The sequence below is a fragment of the Myotis daubentonii genome, chromosome 13 (genome assembly GCF_963259705.1).
Source record: "Myotis daubentonii chromosome 13, mMyoDau2.1, whole genome shotgun sequence".
NCBI classification, from domain to species: domain Eukaryota; kingdom Metazoa; phylum Chordata; class Mammalia; order Chiroptera; family Vespertilionidae; genus Myotis; species Myotis daubentonii.
In genome coordinates this window covers 24,607,741-24,627,895 of record NC_081852.1, presented here as the reverse complement: position 1 = coordinate 24,627,895, position 20,155 = coordinate 24,607,741, and the positions used below count along the sequence as shown (strand labels likewise).

Here is a 20,155-nt window from a genome sequence, read left to right as displayed (position 1 = left end):
TATAATTTTTAAATTAAAAACAAACCTCCGTGATCACATAAAATAACAGAATTAAAGGAACTCCAGTTCTTTGTCTTTGTAGTCATTGTGTCATCCCTGTCAATTTTGAATCTGCTGTTTCAGTGCAAAAAGACTATACTGTTTATTAAAGGATAGTCATTAAAGTGTGCTAATTTGAATTACATACACATATTATTAAAACAACAACTATAGCCAATTGCTTAGAATTTAGAAGAATTATGTGGGAAACATTTTGCCAGTGACATTTAGAATTGGTGGTACACGGTGACAATATAAGGCAGACCGACTTTTAGCTGGTTTTATAAATTTCTAGAAACATTGTACCTTCTTCATGATTGCACCCTAGGCAGAATGCCCCCATAACTTCACCTTTGGTATGAATAGTTTTCAACCCAAATAGTTTGTAAGCCAAAGTGGAAGAAACCATAAAACCACTGCTATTTTTGTGTGACGGATGTTTATTATGTACAGAACCATCTTCAGGGGCCTGTGACTGTGCACAGAGCCCTCTGCTCAAAAAGGCCTACCTTGGCTTGTTTTAAAATTCTTTATTGTCGAAAGTATTATATATGTCTCCTTTTCCCCCCATTGACCTCTCCCAGCCAGCTCCTGTCCCCCCAATACAGGCCCTCACCTCCCTATTGTTTGTGTCCATTGGTTATGCTTGTATGCATGTACACGCGTCCTTTGGTCTTTAATGTTCTGCTACCACAGTGTTCATATTCTTAACACCTTTACCTTTGAGGTTGTGTATTAAGCGAAGTCCTATGGGGCAATGAAGCATGCACCTAGACTCACGTGCAGGCAGAGGTCCTCAGCCTATTCTCCCACCCAGTGACTGCTGCCACCATTCACTCCTGGTAGGGTCCTTGGCACAGTCAGGGTGGGTTGGGGTTATCGGTCAAGTACACAAACACCTGTAGGGTCTGCATGCTCCCACAAGTATCCCTATGCTCTAGAGAACCTAACACTAAACAGCAAAGAAAAATAACTTTCTCATGTCAACTGAGACTGTGAATAAAGGAAAAAGGTGCTCCCACCCCCTCACTCCAACCCCGCTTTTGAACAACAGGCTTTGCATTTTCAGTTTTGCACTGGGCTCTACAATTATGTAGCCATCCTTGTCTATACATGCGTATGAGTATGTGCATGTGCATCTGTTTGTGTTTGTATCTAAAAGAATAAAATAACTTAATCTATATGTGGTAAAATAATTATATCTATAATTGTATATATTTATGTATAAAATAAGTTTACATGTAACTTCAGGCTATTTTGCTCTATAAAGGTGAATATAATGTACGAGTACACAGATCAGGAGAGAAGAAATTCCAATACAATATAACCTTCTGAGTTTTTTATAATGGATGCATTCCCTTAAAGAACCTTTAAGAATATATTGTATGTTAAAAATGGGGCTATTCTAGCTTAAGAAGCAGGACATGACACTATTAACATGTTCTTCTTATTAACATAATGTACTTTACAACTCTGATTTCTAGACAAACAAGAGATTGTTGGTCAGGTGCCAAAGTCATCAAATATTAAGAACAAGGAGCTATATCAAGCATGTTGAAAAGTCCTTACAACTCACTAATTTTAGCACATACCAACTATTCAAATAAATTACTTATACTGAACAATCCCAATTCTTCAGCTTCACATTCAAAAAGTGATGTTTTGAAACTATTTTTATTCCATTTATGATAAGGCAGATCAACAAAACATTCCAATCATAAACCTTTCATTTTGTTGAGCTCTTCTATTTAAAAAGGCTTCATGATCAATACACAGTTGACAATGAAGACTTCCTTCATTTTCAAAATGGCACTAAGATTTGAATGTAAGACTCCACAGATGGATGTAAAATATATATATGGAATGAATATATAATATATGAATACATAAAATCTGAAAGCAAAAGGACCTTGAAACATTTGTGCATTTGTCTAAATTTAGACAGCATTCCTAATATTCCTAAAAGATAGTTAAAACTGCCACAACTCGTAACATTTGAAAAGGGTTACGAGCCATCCGAACTAAATGAGCTCTTTTACATCTTAAAAAAATGGTCCCTGATCCCCACAGCAATGACTTCATCCGATACTATCTAAATTCTGACTTTGATATTCACCAACTTCAGTCTGAGAATATGGTCCTTTTCTTAACCTTTTTATCCTTTAAATTGATGTACAGCTCCACGTTCCCTTCTCCAGTCCTGAATCCCTTCAACTAACATTTCAAACAAAGCAATCAAATGTCAACAACCTTCTGGTTAGATTCCATCCCTAGAAAATCCAATCTCACTGCTACACCCTGTGAGCACCCTGAGCAGAACCCACTCAGCAAGCCAACCTATGGAAAATCACACACTTGTTTATCATTTATCACATGTTCTACAGAGAAACTCGGCACATACCCGATGTACAGAATGGGGGAAACAGTTACTCACGTTGTTCATGTACTCGGAAAGCAGGTCCTGCAGAGCCTGGCGAATGGCGTTGCACTCTGCGATGATCCGCTCCCGATGGAAATCCCTCGTGCAGGAAGAGTCGGCCAACAGAGCAGCCCCGCTGATGATGGCTTCCAGGCGCTGCTCTAGGGATGGTCTGATTTCCTCCTCAGTCACTGTCAGTGGATCCAAGACAATTAAATTCTAAAGGCAAACACATTTGGATGGTTAGAACTTCATAACATCCTATTTTTAAGAAAAATAAATACCATTTTGGTTTCAGCTTCAGAAGTTAGATGTGATAATAAAGAAAACTGCATTTTTACTGCCTCCCTCAGTTTACGCATAATTCTATGTGGCAATTATTCTTCAGGGGAGTGACAAAAACTGTACAATTATGAGCACTGGTCCTAATATCAGACAGATCTGTGTTCAGATCTTGCCTTTCCCGCTCATCAACAGTGTGAGCTAACTCAGGGGTCTTAGGTACTCTAAGCCTCACCTTCCTGATCTGTAAAGTTTTAATATTAACATTGTGTGTCTCATTTTGTAAGAACAATGTGAATGCTTGATACAGTGCGTGGCACATTATTATTTACAATACTCACCTTTAAATAGAACTTCATTGTTCACATAATATTTTCACATGTATAATCAAACCCTGACAACACTATAAAGAAGTGGGCAGCAAAGATATTGTTAAATTGATGATAAATGACTAAGACTGTTTCACCCAAGGTCACTGAGAAAATAATGGTAAAGTTCAGACAAATATCCAGGCCTAATAATATCTAATTCAATATTCATGTCATTACACCTTACTATAAATCATACACTCTAATTAACTTTAACACTAACATATCAAAAAGAATTTTGAATTGTAATTATTTATTGAAAAAGTAAGACTCCATCTTTCTGTTGATCTATTATAACTTCCAGCTATTCCTACTATTGAAAATTGACATGGTATTTTTAAGGTTTCCATTAGATATAAGTCTCCAAGCAAAAGAAGTCAAGATAATCTATAGTCTCTGAAGAAAAGATGAAAGGTGTGAGGGTCTAGGGGTTCTTTATTAAAACAGAGAGGAAGCTTTTCCAAAGTTTAGGCATAATGTGGCAATTAGAGAAATAGTTAGTATTGAATAAAATCTCTATGAAAAATCCTCAACATAAAATGGATACATATAATAATCTTCAAATACTAGTATATAGTTGACAATGAAGATTTCAAATGTGTGTGCATGTATAAATCTATACATGCACAATAAACATCATTGATATTTAGAGTATATAATCATATGATTACATTTTAAATATACACATATGTAGAGAGAGTTCTATGTATATTGTGTATGTGTGTGTATAAAATCTTAAATTGATTATTGCACTATATTACATTATGATAAATATCTGGGAATCAAAAGTAGTCAGGATTAAATTTTAAAAGCTATAATTCCAGGAATAGGCTAGGAGGAGAAAATTATTACAGAAACAGAAATAATTTTAAAGCAATGAGAAAAAAAATATTAGTACTACGTAATGTTCACATATTATAGAATATAAAATATAAACTCAGTTTCTATTCAAACTAAACTCAGTTTAGTTTCAAAAAGGAAATAAAGTTTACAAATGCCAGATTTAATATTTTTGTTATCCAATGCATAATCTTTTAGATGAGACAATAATCCAACTATGGGCTTGGCCATCAGTCAAGGATTCACCTACATTTAAATCTACCTCCTTATTTCACGTGTCATTTTTACCGTATCTTCCTTTGGCTCACTAACAGTACACACATTCCACTCCAATGTCCATAACAATAATTAATCCAATTAAAATCTTTTTTGAAAATGTCTCCACTGCGATATCATCACTAAGAAAAGACACTGAAGGCAACAGAATTGCTTTGATTGCTCAAATGCAATCAGAAGTGACAGGAACAGTTAACATGTCTCCAGCATTGTAATGATACAAAAAGTTAATTAAACTTCAAATCTGCTCACCTATAATAATTGCAAGAAGAAACTAGTAATTTCAGGACATGATTTTATGTCAGAAAACAGACTCTCTTCTAGGATTAAGTCATATCATTTCCTGCTCTATAGGGCCATTCCTCAAACTCTCTAGCCTTTGGATTTTCAGTTGCATGACATTTAAGATTTTCCAGGCTCATCTGCACTGAAACCATGGCCTGCTCTGACATCTGACACCCCCACACATGCCTCTTGATTCCTCTTTGACTACTGTCCTCCTATTCCCATTCAATAACAGTTTTCATTAACCTTGTCATCAAATCAATAAAAAGGTATGTTTTTTTTAAAAGTAACTTGAATGTCCTATGAAATACCACTGGGTGTTTGAGACCTGCTGAAATTAATAACTATCTCTTAAGGCCTTCAGTAAGATGATGAAATAAGAATATCCATACCTCATACCCCCACAGAAACTGGGTTTCACAATGACTTATGAATGAGAATGCCTTTATGAAAGCCTGGGAGTATAGCTGAGAGGTTCCTGCACACCAGTGGAGCAAAAAATAAATAAAAGAATAGAAGCACTGGCAAGGATAAGAACAGTCATCCCTCTTCCAAGGCCAAAAGAGACTGTGGTGGCCAGTATTTCCCCATGGGAGAAAGTGAGGGCAAAGTGAGCACTCCTCTTCCCCAGACTTGTGGGATGCTGCCCAAGAAGCCCATCTCCATCTCTTCTCACCCATAACATTGAGAGACTGGAACAGCTGAATAATTTTAGGATAGGGAAGAGCAGAGAAAAGGGTAGAAGCTCACAGCAACCAACACATGGATATCAACCAGCAGCAGATCCTACTAATTGTATAGCAGATTCCAGCAAGAGCCCCATCATCAAATCCAGTAGGACCCCTAACTGAAGACTCTACAACTAGGTGGTGTGCACCCCCAGCACTTCATGCACCACACCCTGCTGTAGCCAACCCCATAGTCCCCTGCAGATGATGTACTCAAGTTCCACAGACAGCATATAAATACTAGCATCCAGCTGGATCTTTTAGATTGGCAGAGAGTACACAACATTAAACACTTCAGGGCATTACCCTAGGGGAAATTAGTAGGAGGCTCCCAGCACCCAGGCTGGGTTTGTGATATCAAGAGAAGGCACACAGTCTAAGATTTCCCCCTCAAGGGGAACAAGTGGAATGGAGCAGCAGCATTGATAGAAAAAAAAATCTGAGAGACTTCAGTATCTCTAGCTTGGCTCACTGAAGCTGGTTAGGAAAGAGTTGAGGAAGTGACTGCTTCTTCAAATGTAAAGATAACAGTGTCAGGTTTCAAAGGACCTGAAGAATCAAGGAAATATGATATCACCAAAGGAACAAAACAAACTCCAGTAGCTGTTCCCAAAGAAATGCAGATTTAATAATTGCCTTGGAAAAATTCAAAATAATTCAAAATTCATTTTTAAAAAGCTTAGTGAGATAAGAGAGAACAGAGAGCCCTAACCAGTTTGGCTCAGTGGATAGAGTATCGGCCTGCGGACTAAAGGGTCCCGGGTTCAATTCCGGTCAAGGACACATACCTTGGTTGCAGGCACATCCCCAGTAGGGGGTTATGCAAGAGGCAGCTGATCGATGTTTCTCTCTCATTGATGTTTCTAACTCTCTATCTCTCTCCCTTCCTCTCTGTAAAAAAATCAATAAAATATATTTTTAAAAAAGAGAGAAAGAACAGAGATGCACAACTCAACTAAATCAGGAAAACAATATATGTACAAATAAGAAGTTTAACCAAGACACAGGAATCATAAGAAGAACCAAACAGAAATGCTGGAGCAGAATAATACAATGACTGAACTGCAAATCCACTAGAGAGGTTCAACAACAGACTAGAACATTCAAAAGAAAGAACCAATGAACTTAATGACAGATAATTTGAGTTATGTAGTCAGAGACATACAAAAAATTTCAAGTAAAAAAAGCCTACTGGACTTATGGGACACAATCCAAAGAAATATATATAGTCATATGCTCCATAAAGATGCTTCAGTCAATGATGAACCACATATACAATGGTGGTCCCATAAAAGCACAATAGAGCAGAAAATTCCTATTACCTAGTTCAGTGATGGCGAACCTATGACACACGTGTCAGAGGTGACACGCGAACTCATATTTTTGGTTGATTTTTTTTTTGTTAAATGGCATTTAAATATATAAAATAAATATCAAAAATATAAGTCTTTGTTTTACTATGGTTGCAAAGATCAAAAAAATTTCTATATGTGACACGGCACCAGAGTTAAGTTAGGGTTTTTCAACATGCTGACACGCCGAGCTCAAAAGGTTTGCCATCACTGGCCTAGTTACACTGTAGCTACGATAACATTACATTGAAATGCATTGCACACATGTTTGTATTGATGCTGGTTCAAACAAACCGAACAGCGGAATGACCATCCGGACGACCTTGACGACCATCCAGGACCACGCTATGACACCCACTGGCACCAGGCCAGCCAAGGTGGGTGCAATGTGATTGGTTGGAGGCCTGGCCATCGTCCCATGATTTCCCCGCAGAGGGAGGCCCAGGCCACCGGCCGGCAGGACAATCAATCGGGGGCTCCACAATCACCCCAAAGAGAGAGGCCCAGGCCACTGACCACTGGGCTGTGGCAGGTGGGCAGGGCCTCCCTCTGCGAGGGAAACCCGGGTCCCAGGTGCCTGCCAGCGACTGGAGGAAAGCCTGGGTCCTGGGTGCCTGCCGGTAGCCAGAGGGATGCCCAGGTCCTGGGTGCCAGAGGGAAGCCGGTGCTGGCAGCCAGGGGAAGGAAGTCCTACTCTTGCACTAATTTCGTGCATTGGGATTCTAGTCCTATATAATAAAAGCCTAATATGCTAAGTGCCCGGTCGTCCGGTTGTCCATTCAACCAATCAAAGTGTAATATGCTAATGATATGCTAAGACAGATCAACCAGTTGCTATGATGCGCACTGACCACCAGGGGGCAGACGATCAACACAGAAGCTGCCCCCAGTGGTCAGTGCTCTCCCACAGGGGGAGTGCCGCTCAGCCAGAAGCCAGGCTCATAGCTGGTGAGTGCAGTTGCAATGGCGGGAGCCTCTCCCACTTCCGTGGCAGTGCTAAGGATGTTCAACTGCCAGCTTAGGCCCGCTCCCCTATATGGCTTCCAGACTGCAAAAGGGCATAGGCCAGGCTGAGGGGACACCCCCCCCCCCCGCCAAGTGTATGAATTTCATGCACCGGGCCTCTAGTTATGATATAAAATAATTCAGATTCTGAGCAAGACTTTGGCCATGCCTGACCAGAACATGTAAGAAGTTAAAAAAAAAATCTTAAACAAGCTGAAGCAGAAAATCAATATGGTTGGAAATAGTTTTCTGTGCTTTAATAAACATGATGTAATAAATCCTACTCATCATTCACACACTGTATACTATGATGAGACTGATCCAATTTACATTCAAAACACAAAAAATCTTACACCTATTCTCCAAAGTGAAATTGCCTATCAAAAGAGATGTTGCTATAATTATAATCAAGTACCAACATTCTTCACAAAAATACATGCTACACCTCAAGTTGCGAGCAGCAAAAATAATAACCACATAGCATAAATGGGTTTCTCAAGCAACCACATTATCAATCTTGAGAGTGAGTGATAAAAAAATGGAACAAAATCTCTCCTTAGATTATGAACAAAAAATGCTACTGAGAGAACTCACTGGCTCTCCTTTGTCTAGTATATCCCTTATTTTAATGCATTTCCACTTAAATAAACTAAAGAATAGAAGCTTTAGGTATAAAAAATATATAAAAGAAGGAAAAATGTGAGCAATAAACTATAAATTAGCCAGATGATCAGCACATTATTTGTGCTACTTTGGTAAATTACTATGATTTACAAAAAAAGTTAACTACATATTCAGCTATATTGTCAAAATGTATATAACTCACACTCTGTTATGTATTAATATAACAGAAAAATAGGAAGTATCTTAGAAACACATTCAATATGCTTATAAAATAAATTGGATATGCAGCTTCCCTCAAAAAATTTTTTCCTAAATAATAGGTATAGAACAATCAAATACCCACTGAATATTATGATAGTGGTTATACCAGAACACCAATAAAAATATCAATCTATTTCATCAGAGATAGTAACCTTTCTCCTGGGCATACTTCCTTCAGAGTTCAGCAATTTGATCTATGCATAGTACCACATCATGAATTGTTTTTATCTGGTTATATAAGAAATAAAATAAACTTTTAAGAATGCTTCTAATTTCAAAATCTCTGTTTAAAAGAACTGTAACATAAACATTTCCAAGAGGATGATTATTTTGTTGTAATATTAAATATACTATTGAATGAATCTTAATAGATCTTCTTACCAGAAGAATATTGCTAACTAAGGCAATAAATATAGTTTAATTAAGGAGCAAGTTAAGTTTTTGTTATTATCTATCTGTTTACATGTTTGTTTTATCTCTGCTCATGGTCCGTTTGTAAACCATGTGTAAAAAATCCTAAAATGAATGAATCCTACAATGAATTTAGAGAAAATATAGATAATTTTTATATACAATAACATCACAAAAATAAAGCATACACTCTCATATTCATAATTCTCTCAGTAAGTAATATCATGTATGTCCCGCCTTCTATGTCCATGCATTTCACTGATTGTAAACCTAATTGAATATAAATCTGCAAAATTTAAAGAAACATTTGAATAGTGCCTGCCATTTCCAAGGTTTATGTCAGCGCGTATGCCTGTGGAGTTCTCCCAGAAAACAACTCATTGGCAATGGGAAGAAGAGATACAAATAGGACAATTGGAAAAAATAAGTAACCCCATTTGTGTTCTATTTTCATTTCATTCTACCTTTACTTCTGTCTATAATTATATCCTTTGGGAGAAATAGCAGGCTAAGTACAAGCCCTGGATTCATAGGGACTGTAGATGGTAGAGCATAGGAGAAAAGAGTAGCTAATGCAGCACAGCCATGCCTGATAACTGTAAACTCTCACAGTGGCGTCTGAAAAATGATGAGCGCTAGGTGGTAACAATTTATTAATAACAGCACCCTTCAGGTGCTCTTTCTGTGCTCCCTGCCTCCTTCCTCTGTTTTCTAGAGAGCTACTATTCAAAGATTGTAGAGATGATATTCTGAATATTTTGAAGTTACAACCAACAAAGATATTCTTGGCAAGAGAAGGATTAAGAATCTGCTCTTTTCCTGGAGTTGAATACATAGTTAGAAATAAGTTATCTCAAATGTTTCTACGTAATTTTCTAGTTAACTGGGGTTAAAGAAAAAAATAACTTTGCTCTAGTCCAGTGGTTCTCAACCTTGGCTGCACATTAGAATCACCTGGGAATCTTTATAAAATCCTGATTTCTGGGCATGCTCATCCTCCGGAGATTCTGTCTCTTTGTTATGGGGTGGGGCCACAACATTAGTAACAAAGAAACAGAATCTCCGGAGGATGAGGCCCAGAAATCAGGATTTTATAAAGATTCCCAGGTGATTCTAATGTGCAGCCAAGGTTGAGAACCACTGCTCTAGTCATTGTGTTTGAAAATCTATCTTTAGAATGTATTCACCTGTAAGTGCCACAAAATAATCATTTTAGATTCTTTATAAAGACCACAGTCTTGATAAGAAATTGGGATAAAAACTGTATTGGCAGTATACTCTAGGGTACTGTGCAAAAGAACTTTCTGATGATGAAAATGCTCTGTATCTACAATGGCCAATACTAGCTTCATGTAACTATTAAATACTTAACGTGTGGCTAATACAACTGAGGAACTGAATTTTTAAATTTACTTCATTACGATTTATTTAACCTTAAATTCAAATAGCTACATGAGACAACTGGCTATTATATTACACATCACAGCTTTGGAAACTGCTTTTCATTTTATTTTCCATAACATGAGATTCTTTTTGTTATGCTAGCCTCTTAACAGCATTTTACTAGATAAAAGGTAGTGATGGCCCCTACGTTTAGGAGAAAGAGCCCAATATCTCTCTACTGTCATTTGTTGCTTAGAAAAACTCCCCTACAAAATAAACCCGCCATAGGGGCCTATATCTATACCAAAAGTGGTTGGTTGATTGAGATTAAAAGCACTATTTTCCTAAACGGTGAGTATCTTTGGAGAAAGTACCGGGGTAGGATAGAATTTAATGCCATTGGTCATTAAGGCCTTACTTTATCGGGTTCTTCCCCTGATGACTAGCTGGGAATGAATTAAAAGAGAGAGAGGCAGCTCCAGAGAATATGAATCACTATGTGGAAGGGTGGGAAGCCAGTCTTGGGTGGCTAGGATGCAGATACTGGGAATCAGTGGGAGAAAAGGGATCAGATAACTTGAGAAAAACGAATTCTGAAAGGAATGATGGGAAGGACGGTCAAAGACAACATTCACTAGTCCACGGTTTAATCCATTATGCTCCCCTTGATATCCTTCTCCTTTTTTTCATTTTCGGGTATTGCTGGTGCTGTTCCTAACAGATGTGTACTTGGAAAGGTCAGACTCTGGCTTAATGTTCTTTCCAAATTAACAATACCTGTAGAAACAACTAATTAATTATGCACTTACCACTGTTCCGGTATTTTTACTTTGTTGGTTATATAATGACATCCTCAAAAATTGGTCAGGAAAATGTTAAACCAAGAGCGCTCCTTCTGCTATTATTTGATCTTCTGGGGATTTTTACCAAGGGCCTTACTTTTTCCCTTGGTGCTCAATCCACCTGATTTAGATTTTTTTATTTTATTAAGGAACAAGAACATGTAAAAGACAAGGAGGAGGAGGAGGAGAGGGGAAAGGAAATGCAAAGAAGGTAAAGGGGAAGAGGGAAGGATGGGGAGGAAAGTTGAGGAGGGGACTGAGAGGAATGGAGAGAAACAGTAGAGAAAGTGAGAAGAAAGAGTAGAGAGAAGTGAGAAGCAGCAGCAGTTTTGTGAAGCTCTCCTGCCGTGCACACTGGCAATCATGATTCAGCAGAACTTTTAGGTGATAAGGGAATCATTACAAAAGTACTTTAAAATGCAGCCTCCAAAATCCAGCTTTTATCATTTTAGATGTTAAAAGGCAACTGTTTTTTTTTAAAATTTTATAACCTGCAGATGCCTAACGCATACCTTTCTGAACGTTACAGCAATCTCATAGCTTTGGTAAGTGGGTGCAGAACAATATTAAAAATAAAATTAATGTTAAAAGAATGCATCTACATAACCGGAGTTTTTCAATTAGATATTGATCTTATGCAGTGTGATATGCAATTAAAGAGCATAAACTATATACCTTAAATTAATCAATACATAATGCCATGAGGGAAAATTCCATCGCGGACTCCAGACTTTTCTAATCAGGGTGCCATAAAACACTAGTTTTCCCTTATTACTGCCAAGCAAAACTGTAGTGAGGACTCATTGTCCCTTTTCCTTGCAATCAGAGGGAAATGTAATTGAATACACAGGCCAAGATTAGAGCTTGGAAGGAGTGTCTCATCCAGAGAAATTAGCAGGGGTACATATCAGGACAGCTAATGGGAGGGGAGAATCAGGTGCCAATGAAACTAATTTAGGTTAGAAGTAAACAGGACTGCTTCTCTGTATTCTGGAGGAGAAATTATTAGAATTAAAGGGTTTTCAATTTAACTTCAATGCAGCCATGCCTGCTATTTCCTTATTTGAAGAGGTGGCAGGTATTGGGGTGGGGGAGAGTGTGGAACTTTCAAAATATCCTCGGGAACTACATGAATCAAAAGGAAACGGGAGCCCTGGATGGTGTTGCTAAGTGGTTAGAGCATTGGCCCGTGTCCCAAGGGTCAGGGGTTCAATTCCCGTCAAGGGCACATACCTGGGTTGCAGGTTCAATTCCCAGCCCCTGTAAAGGACACATGTGGGAGTCAACCAATCGATGTGTCTCTCTCACAAAGATGTTCCTTTCTTTCTTTCTCTCTCTCTCTCTCTCTCTCTCTCTCTCTCTCTCTCTCTCTCTCTCTCTCTCTCTTTCTCTCTATCTCTGTCTCTTTCTCTCGCTTTCTCACTCTCCCCCACCCCATCCCTCCATATCTTCCACTCTCCCTAAAAATCAATGGAAAAAATATTCTCAGTGAAGATTAACAACAACAACAAAAGGAAATGGGGAATTCTTTCTATTGATGAAAAGAGTAGAGCATCCAACATCGCAATTTAGGGGTACTTTTTTTAAAAGGTAAAGCATTTTTATGCTCCCCGCAAAAAGCACAAAATTCCACCAGTGGCAGGGTCCTCGGTTAATACAGCACCCGTATCAGCACTGAACGTGATTCTCTAAACATCGGTGGCCCAAGGAGGCTCTCTGCTAAATTGTTAGCTGTTTGCTAAAGGTAAGGCGATCACATCTCCAAATCCATTCATGATGAGGGCCAGTGAATGGGGGTCTACAGACTATCCAAACAGGGTCATGTATACATTTTTCATTCATCTGTTCAATGACAGCCGTTACATAAACACCATACACATTATACCTAATTACAATATTTTAAGCTCTATGTTTAAAGTAGGACTATACAGACTTAAAAATTCTTTAATATTAGAAAATGTCAAATAAAACAGTGTATTATCACTGCCTTCTGTATGATGTGTCTCATCTATTCTCATCAAGAGGTTAATTGACCTTAACCAATGCTCTCTGTCTCTGGGGTTACTCACCTGATGGCTCTGTTTATTACACTGACTCATCCATCACCATCATTCCCACAAGCCCCTGGCCTTCCTCCCTCTCTGTAAGGCTCACCTTATATACAAGCCCAATAGTCAGATGATTAAGATAGAAATGTGAGAAGAAAAATATGGTCAGATTCATTCAAGGCATTGAAGAAGCCACTGTGCCTATTAGAGACAGCATGGTTTCCATGTGAAGCAAGTAAGATTAACCGACCTCCCACAATGCAACTACCCCTCTTCAAAGCTCATGGCTACTGGCAGGCAGCTTAACAAATATAACCTCCCACAGCTGCCTGACAGATCCATGCATCTGAGCTGTACACATTTGCTCAGGCTGCTTTTCCATCTGCGGGAAGTGACATATGCCATTTGATTGGCTAATAGTAGGCTTGGAGAAGAGTCAGAGCCAGCATTGGCAGTCACCTCATGTCTGTTCATTGCTTTTCATTTTCTCCCCTTTGCTCTGGGGCTTCTGGTCTCTGCTCTTTTGGAACCTGCCTGCTATATTATTCATTTAACTTCAAGTGGCCATTTTTGGCTAACAACGCTGGGATTTTGTGAACGTACAATTTGCACTTAGTCCAAACCACGTATATGTCCGTAATCAACCAAAATTAGCAGTTTTTATTTTCATTGCAATTCTTTCTTGGATTTCACACATTAAAAGTGAGCTGAGATTAGGTGATGGGCACTAAGGAGAGTGCAAGGAAATCTGCAAGTAGCCGAAGGATGTGGGCAGGACCAGCCACAGGATGTGAGGGCTCAGTACAAAATGGAAATACAGGGCCCCTTGTTTAACACGTATTCAGAATTAAAAACAGCTACTTCAGATAATGAAACCAACACCAGACCCTTCTAACCATGGGGCTCTACGCACAGGCTGTAGGCCCAGGAAGAAAGCCCCAGATTTGTAGAAGAAAACATGAGACATTGTTGCCATTCCTTTTAACTACTGAGCGGACTTACTATAAAAATTCATACACTGGCAATATTTTCTTCACAATCAATAGTATCTTCAACCAAAGTTTCTGTTTAGGATTTTAAAACATTGTGGGGTGTGTTTTTTCCCCCCCACAAGCCCCTGGCCTTCCTCCCTCTATTATTAGAAAATATGCTTTGAAATTCTAATTAAAGCATAAAGTTTAGTAAAGTTTCAAAATATAATCACCCGCCACCTCTCTTGCTTTTCCAAATGTACTGTAAATACTAAGATGGAAAAAAAAATAAAGCACAGAAATGATGGCTCCATGGTTGGATTTAGGCAACCCTAAATCTCAAATTTGGCAGTGAACACCAGCCACTAACAAAAGCTATAGGTGCCAAACTCTAGGAATAGCATGGCCACTGAACACGGTTCTCCATAAAGAGCAGTAATCAACATCCTAGGGAGCAAGGCATGGCACTAACCAAATTTTATCAAATTGTGTTTTAAAACTAAGAACTCTAGCCCCAACCCGTTTGGCTCAGTGGATAGAGTGTCGGCCTGCGGACTCAAGGGTCCCAGGTTCGATTCCGGTCAAGGGCATGTACCTTGGTTGTGGGCACATCCCCAGTAGGGAGTGTGCAAGAGGCAGCTGATCGATGTTTCTCTCTCATCGATGTTTCTGATTCTCTATCCCTCTTCCTTCCTCTCTGTAAAAAATCAATAAAATAGATTAAAAAAAAAACTAAGAACGCTAGCTGATGTGGCTGTAGCGGTGGCTGAGTATAGGACCATGCACCAAGAGGTTACTGGTTCGATTCCCGGTCAGGGCACATGCCCAGATTGTGGGCTCAATTTCCGAAGGCGAGGTGCAGGAGGCAGCTAATTGATGATGTTTCTCTCTCATGGATGTTTCTATCTCTCTCTCCCACTCTCTCTCTATCTCTAAAATCAATAAAAACATATTTTTTTAAAAAAAAAAAGAACTCTAAATTTTTCATCCTTCCATACTTTGATGAGAGCAAAAACAAATTCCTCCAAATTAAAGCTGAAATTCACATGACTAAACACCAATAAATATTTTTCTAAATGTTTTAAATGTAAGAAATAGATTAAAAACTCTCATGGGATACTTCTCTTTTCTTGATTTCAGCTTATTCTTAGGACATTTCTCAAATAAGCACCAATCCATTTTTAACACAGTACTTTGTCCAACACATGACTGTGCTAGATATAAAGTTGGCTCCATGGGACAGAGACAAAGTGGCCAGAATGGACACCTTTACATGGTAAATATAACCTTCCAAAGGTTTTGTGATAATCCAATTAATAATCATACCTACAGCTCTCAGAAGGAACCATAGATATCTCTACTTAAATAGAGCTAGCAGCTAGAAAACCCTCTGGACTTGGAATGTTAACTAATGTTCTTTAAGGAATAGTTATGTTAATAGTAAATTGCTTATTTCACTTCACAATTATATATATATTTGTGTTCTAATTATTTCCCCTCATAAAATCCCAAAAATATATCTGAATGCTCAGAAGCGTATAGTAATTTCTTTTTGGCTGTTTCCCTCACTTTGTATCATAATGTCCTTCTCCAAGTCAGTTCGTTTTCCTACTGGGGGTATGAAACCACCACTCTTCTAAGTGTAGATGCTGACCTGACTAGCTCAAGGAAGGCCTGTGTGGCGGCCTTGCAAACTCTAGAGACCTAAAGTAACCACAAAGCATGGTCTGAAATTAAAACTTTTTAACTAAAAGTGTGTGGCAGGTAGTCATGTCCTAGGCTAGATTCTTCCCTGACAAAAGTCAGTCTTTACCTTAACTAAGCCTGTCTGTTGTCTTTTGCATGTATGATAACATATCACTGGAATGTCAGGGTAACTTGTAACTTCCGTTTTTTCCAGACCCCTCAGGGCACAGCCAATGCACAGGGGCTCCAGGACAGAGACCACAAATGCCTTCATTATTATTGTTATCATGTTAATTGTTGACTGCTAACTATCCTGCACCCACCTAAGTACAAGAGGTGTGTACCTATCATTTTACTTTTTATCCAATCCTGTAGGGTTTCCTCTCTTTGCTTTCTCCAGCCTTCCTAATCTATCACCAGTGGATTTCATGTACCTCCCTCACGTCTCTTCCTCTGATTGTAATGTATAAAACAAGGTTAAAAACTGCCATTCTCTGGAGCAGTATCTCAATACGTTGAGATTCTGCTTCCTGGTAATTGTCAACAGTTTGGCTCAAATAAACTACTCACAATAATTCTTTAGAGGTTTGAATGTTTTTTATGTCAACACAGGCATAGGTCCCTTTGATGTCTAAGCCATTGTGAGCCACTCCCGTTTCTCACCCTTCATAATCACTACAACTGTTAATTCTTTTTTATTTTTATTTTTATTTATATTTTTATTGATTTCAGAGAGAAAGGCAGAGGGAGAGAGAGATAGAAACATCAATGATGAGAGAGTCATTGATCGGCTGCCTCCTGCACGCCCCCTACTGGGGATTGAGCCCATTACCTGGGCATGTGCCCTTGACTGGAATCAAACCAGTCTGCAGGCTGACACTCTATCCACTGAGCCAAACCAGCTAGGGCAATTCTTCCTTTTTTATATCTATCTCTTTCCTTTTCACTTCAACTACCCTACTTTTAGTCCTTATTACCTCTTACTGGAAATATTACTGAAATCTTTGGTTCTTCTTATCTCCATCCATCTAAACCTGCAAAATACTCTGCACAACATGACTGGTTAATCTTCCTACCGCATCTATTTGATTTTCTCCTTTCCCTAATCAAATATTTCTCCCTTAATAAAGTTCACAGTTCTGAGCTTGACATTCAGTGTGGTTCCTCCAAATTTGGTTTTCAAAGCAGATTATCTACCATTCTCCTGCTGCAGATAGCACAGGACAGTGTTTAGGAGCATCAGCAAGGACTTCCAATTTCATTACTGCAGAGAAGGAGCAATATTAGCCCTCTCTTTAAAAGAGGAAAAAGTGAATTTAGGAATGGATTTCCCTAAGAAGGAAACAAGCTTTTGTTAAAAGGAAGTAATTTTTTTCCCAGATAAGTACTATGAAAAAATGCAACAAATAAGAAAACTGAATTCATAAGCTCTTACACTGATTTACGGATTAATCAAACTGACATGATAGTCCCAATTCCGTTCTGCTATTCATCCTTAATGGTGTGTTCCTGTAGTTTTCCTGTCAGTCCCTATAAAAAGATAAGGACTCTCTAGGTGGTAAATCATCTTTTTAAAGAGTCCCCATGTACCCACCCAAATGCAAATCTTTGTTCAGTCATTCAAGTTTATAAAACCCCTTTTATATAACTGAAAAGTCATTAAATGTCCTATCACAGTTCTTCCCATACTTCAAGACTCACCTTCAAGACTTCCCTCTCCATAAAGCCTTCCCTTATTGCTTCTTGCTAGATTATAAGAGTCTTGAGAATAGAGCCCGAAATGTTTCTGATTCAACAAACATAGAACAGGTACTATGCTAGGAATTTATCCCTCAGTATATACAGACACCACCTCTGAAATAATATACAAAGAATCAATGAAAAGTGCTTGTTTCTGGGGGAAAATAAAGATAAGTCTGGAAAAAAGATATCTAGGGGAAAAAGGGAAAGAGGCTGCCCTCACCCTTTTCTTTCATCATTTATTTTTAGAAAATTTGTTATCATTTTTTTTTACTCTGTGCCTTCGAAATGTATGCAAATATTTTTAAAAGCCAAAGGAGCTTTTTGCCAGCTTTTCCACCCAGGAAAGTTGTTCTCAAGGACCTGGGCGCCATCCCTTTAAAATGTAATCATCAACCCTGGTTGGTTTGGCTCAGTGGATAGAGCATCGGCCTGAGGATTGAAGGATCCCAGGTTCGATTCCAGTCAAGGACACATACCCGGGTTGCAGGCTCGATCCCCAGTAGGCGGTGTGCAGAAGGCAGCCAATCAATGATTCTCTTTCATCATTGAAGTTTCTATCTCTCTCTCCCTCTCCCTTTCTCTCTGAAATCAATAAATAAAATAAAATAAAATGTAATCATCAAGGAAGACAGTGCTTCTATCTCCCAGTTTCCATGGGAGGATCAGAGCCTAACTTCCCTGCACAGCTGGCTCCAAGCTGCAAACCTACCTGTGTCATAAAGATATAGTACGTTTAATTTCCTATGAATAAAGGCCCTAACTATACAGATTGTCATTCCAATTACCAAGTTAATTTAGGATGAACTGTATGCAAAAAGGTACTGTCGGGTCCTCTTCTTTTACTTGTTTGCTGTTTATCTTGAGAATGTGTATTGGGTTTTATCTGCTTAGCTATATAAAAGGGGATATTTCTTTCTATATCTGCTATCTCTTTAGCAGATTGTCTGTGATTCATATCACATTCTGGTTTAATGCTGACTTGATAATAAAACTTTTCTTTCTCTTCTACTTTTGTGAAGAGATTTTCTGGATTGGCAGAAGATGTTGCTTTTAGTTTTATTTCCCCAAAATTACTAGATGTCATTGGATCATATAAATTTGTAAATGTGCACATATATTAACTTCTCAATAATAAACTGAAAGAACAAATTAAGAAAAGAGGCGATGAGGAAGGAAAGTGTGAGAGATAAAGGGTAAGGAAGAACAGAAGAAGGGAAGAAGAAAAGAAAGAACAAATTGATGGTAAAACTCAAGAGAAATGCCACTTACAGGGGGGGAAAAGGCTTAAAAAGAAAACCTAAATCTAACACAACTCTAGATTCAGAGGCTTTAGCAATTGAACATCCTTTCTGCTCAGTAATAAAGGGTAGGACATTTAAGCCAATATCCCACTCTCAGAAAATAATTGACTCAGCAACTGGCGGCTGGAGTCACCAGTTAACTAGACTGGGGTTCTCAACTTTTACTGTGTCCTGCACCCCACCGGCAGTCTGGTGAAAACTAAACCCTCTTCTCAAAGCACTTATCCTAACGTATAAAATAAAAGGCAATTCCATTAATGGTTATAAAAATATTTTTAATTTGTCATATTAATCCATGAAATAAGATCTAGCACTGGACCTAATAACATAGTAGTAGCAAACAGAAATGATACTTTGCACACCTGTAATGTGGTATGAAAATATCTGCAATTGCTACTGGTAACAAAGTCTTAGGTGTTGCCATCAATACTGTGGTTTATCACCTATATTAATAATTAAGCAAAATGCTAAATTTCAGAGTGAATTTTGAAATAAAGATCTAGTATTTTCCCACTGAAGTTCACAGACACCTGGATTCTATACACAGATCCCCATGAACTTCAGATTAAAAGGCCCGAGAGAGTTGTAACATTAGATCCCAGAGTGGCTCCTACATAAGCTAATGTCAGCCACAAAGGACAAGAAGCTCTGCTCCAGGAAAACAAAAGACTTTCTTGGACTAAAGGAGAGCCTACATCTCCTTCCTCTCCTTCCCCCAGTAGTAACAATTGTGCTAGTTGTTAATAAGGACCTACAGTGACTACGGGGACATTATATGAATGCTATAAAGCACACTGTAGCTACTAATACTATACAGTCTATGAACGGTTCTCAACAAGAAACGGGCATAAGAAGGATCACCTGGGAAGCCTGGTTCTTAAAAAAGATTCACGACCCGCCCTGGTAGTCTATCTAAATGGGAAACAGTAATCTCCACTCTTACTAAAAGTGAGTCTTATTCAAGTGATTAATTACCAAGGGCAAATTAACACCTAACTTGCCCTTGGACCTGCATGAGAATTTTTTGTGAATTGGGTGTAAAGTGTGGAGACAATCTGAGTTTACTTCTGGCAGGTACTTGGAGGTATTGCCAAGACAGAACAACTTTAAATGTTCAAGCTGGGGTTTTAGAGGCCATATAGATGATATGAATCCTGACCCAATGTCCAGGTAAGAACAGATTTACTGTTAGAAAATTTCCAAGATGTTTTCTATTCTTTTTTTTTCTGAGCCACCCAAGTCAAGGTTAAGCTAGCCAAGTCTTCCTACGATCTCCTACTGTAGGGGCCAG

The 20,155-nt window shown here is 38.5% G+C and overlaps 1 protein-coding gene across 1 annotated transcript in view; it reads right to left on the bottom strand.

Moving 5' to 3' along the window:
* Nucleotides 1-20,155, bottom strand: part of CTNNA3 (catenin alpha 3) — a 1,315,594-nt gene that overhangs the window by 984,066 nt on the left and 311,373 nt on the right. Inside the window, exon 7 of the mRNA XM_059662570.1 lies at nucleotides 2,474-2,677. Within this exon, the coding sequence (XP_059518553.1) occupies nucleotides 2,474-2,677 (204 nt within the window). The remainder of the gene's footprint in view (nucleotides 1-2,473; nucleotides 2,678-20,155) is intronic.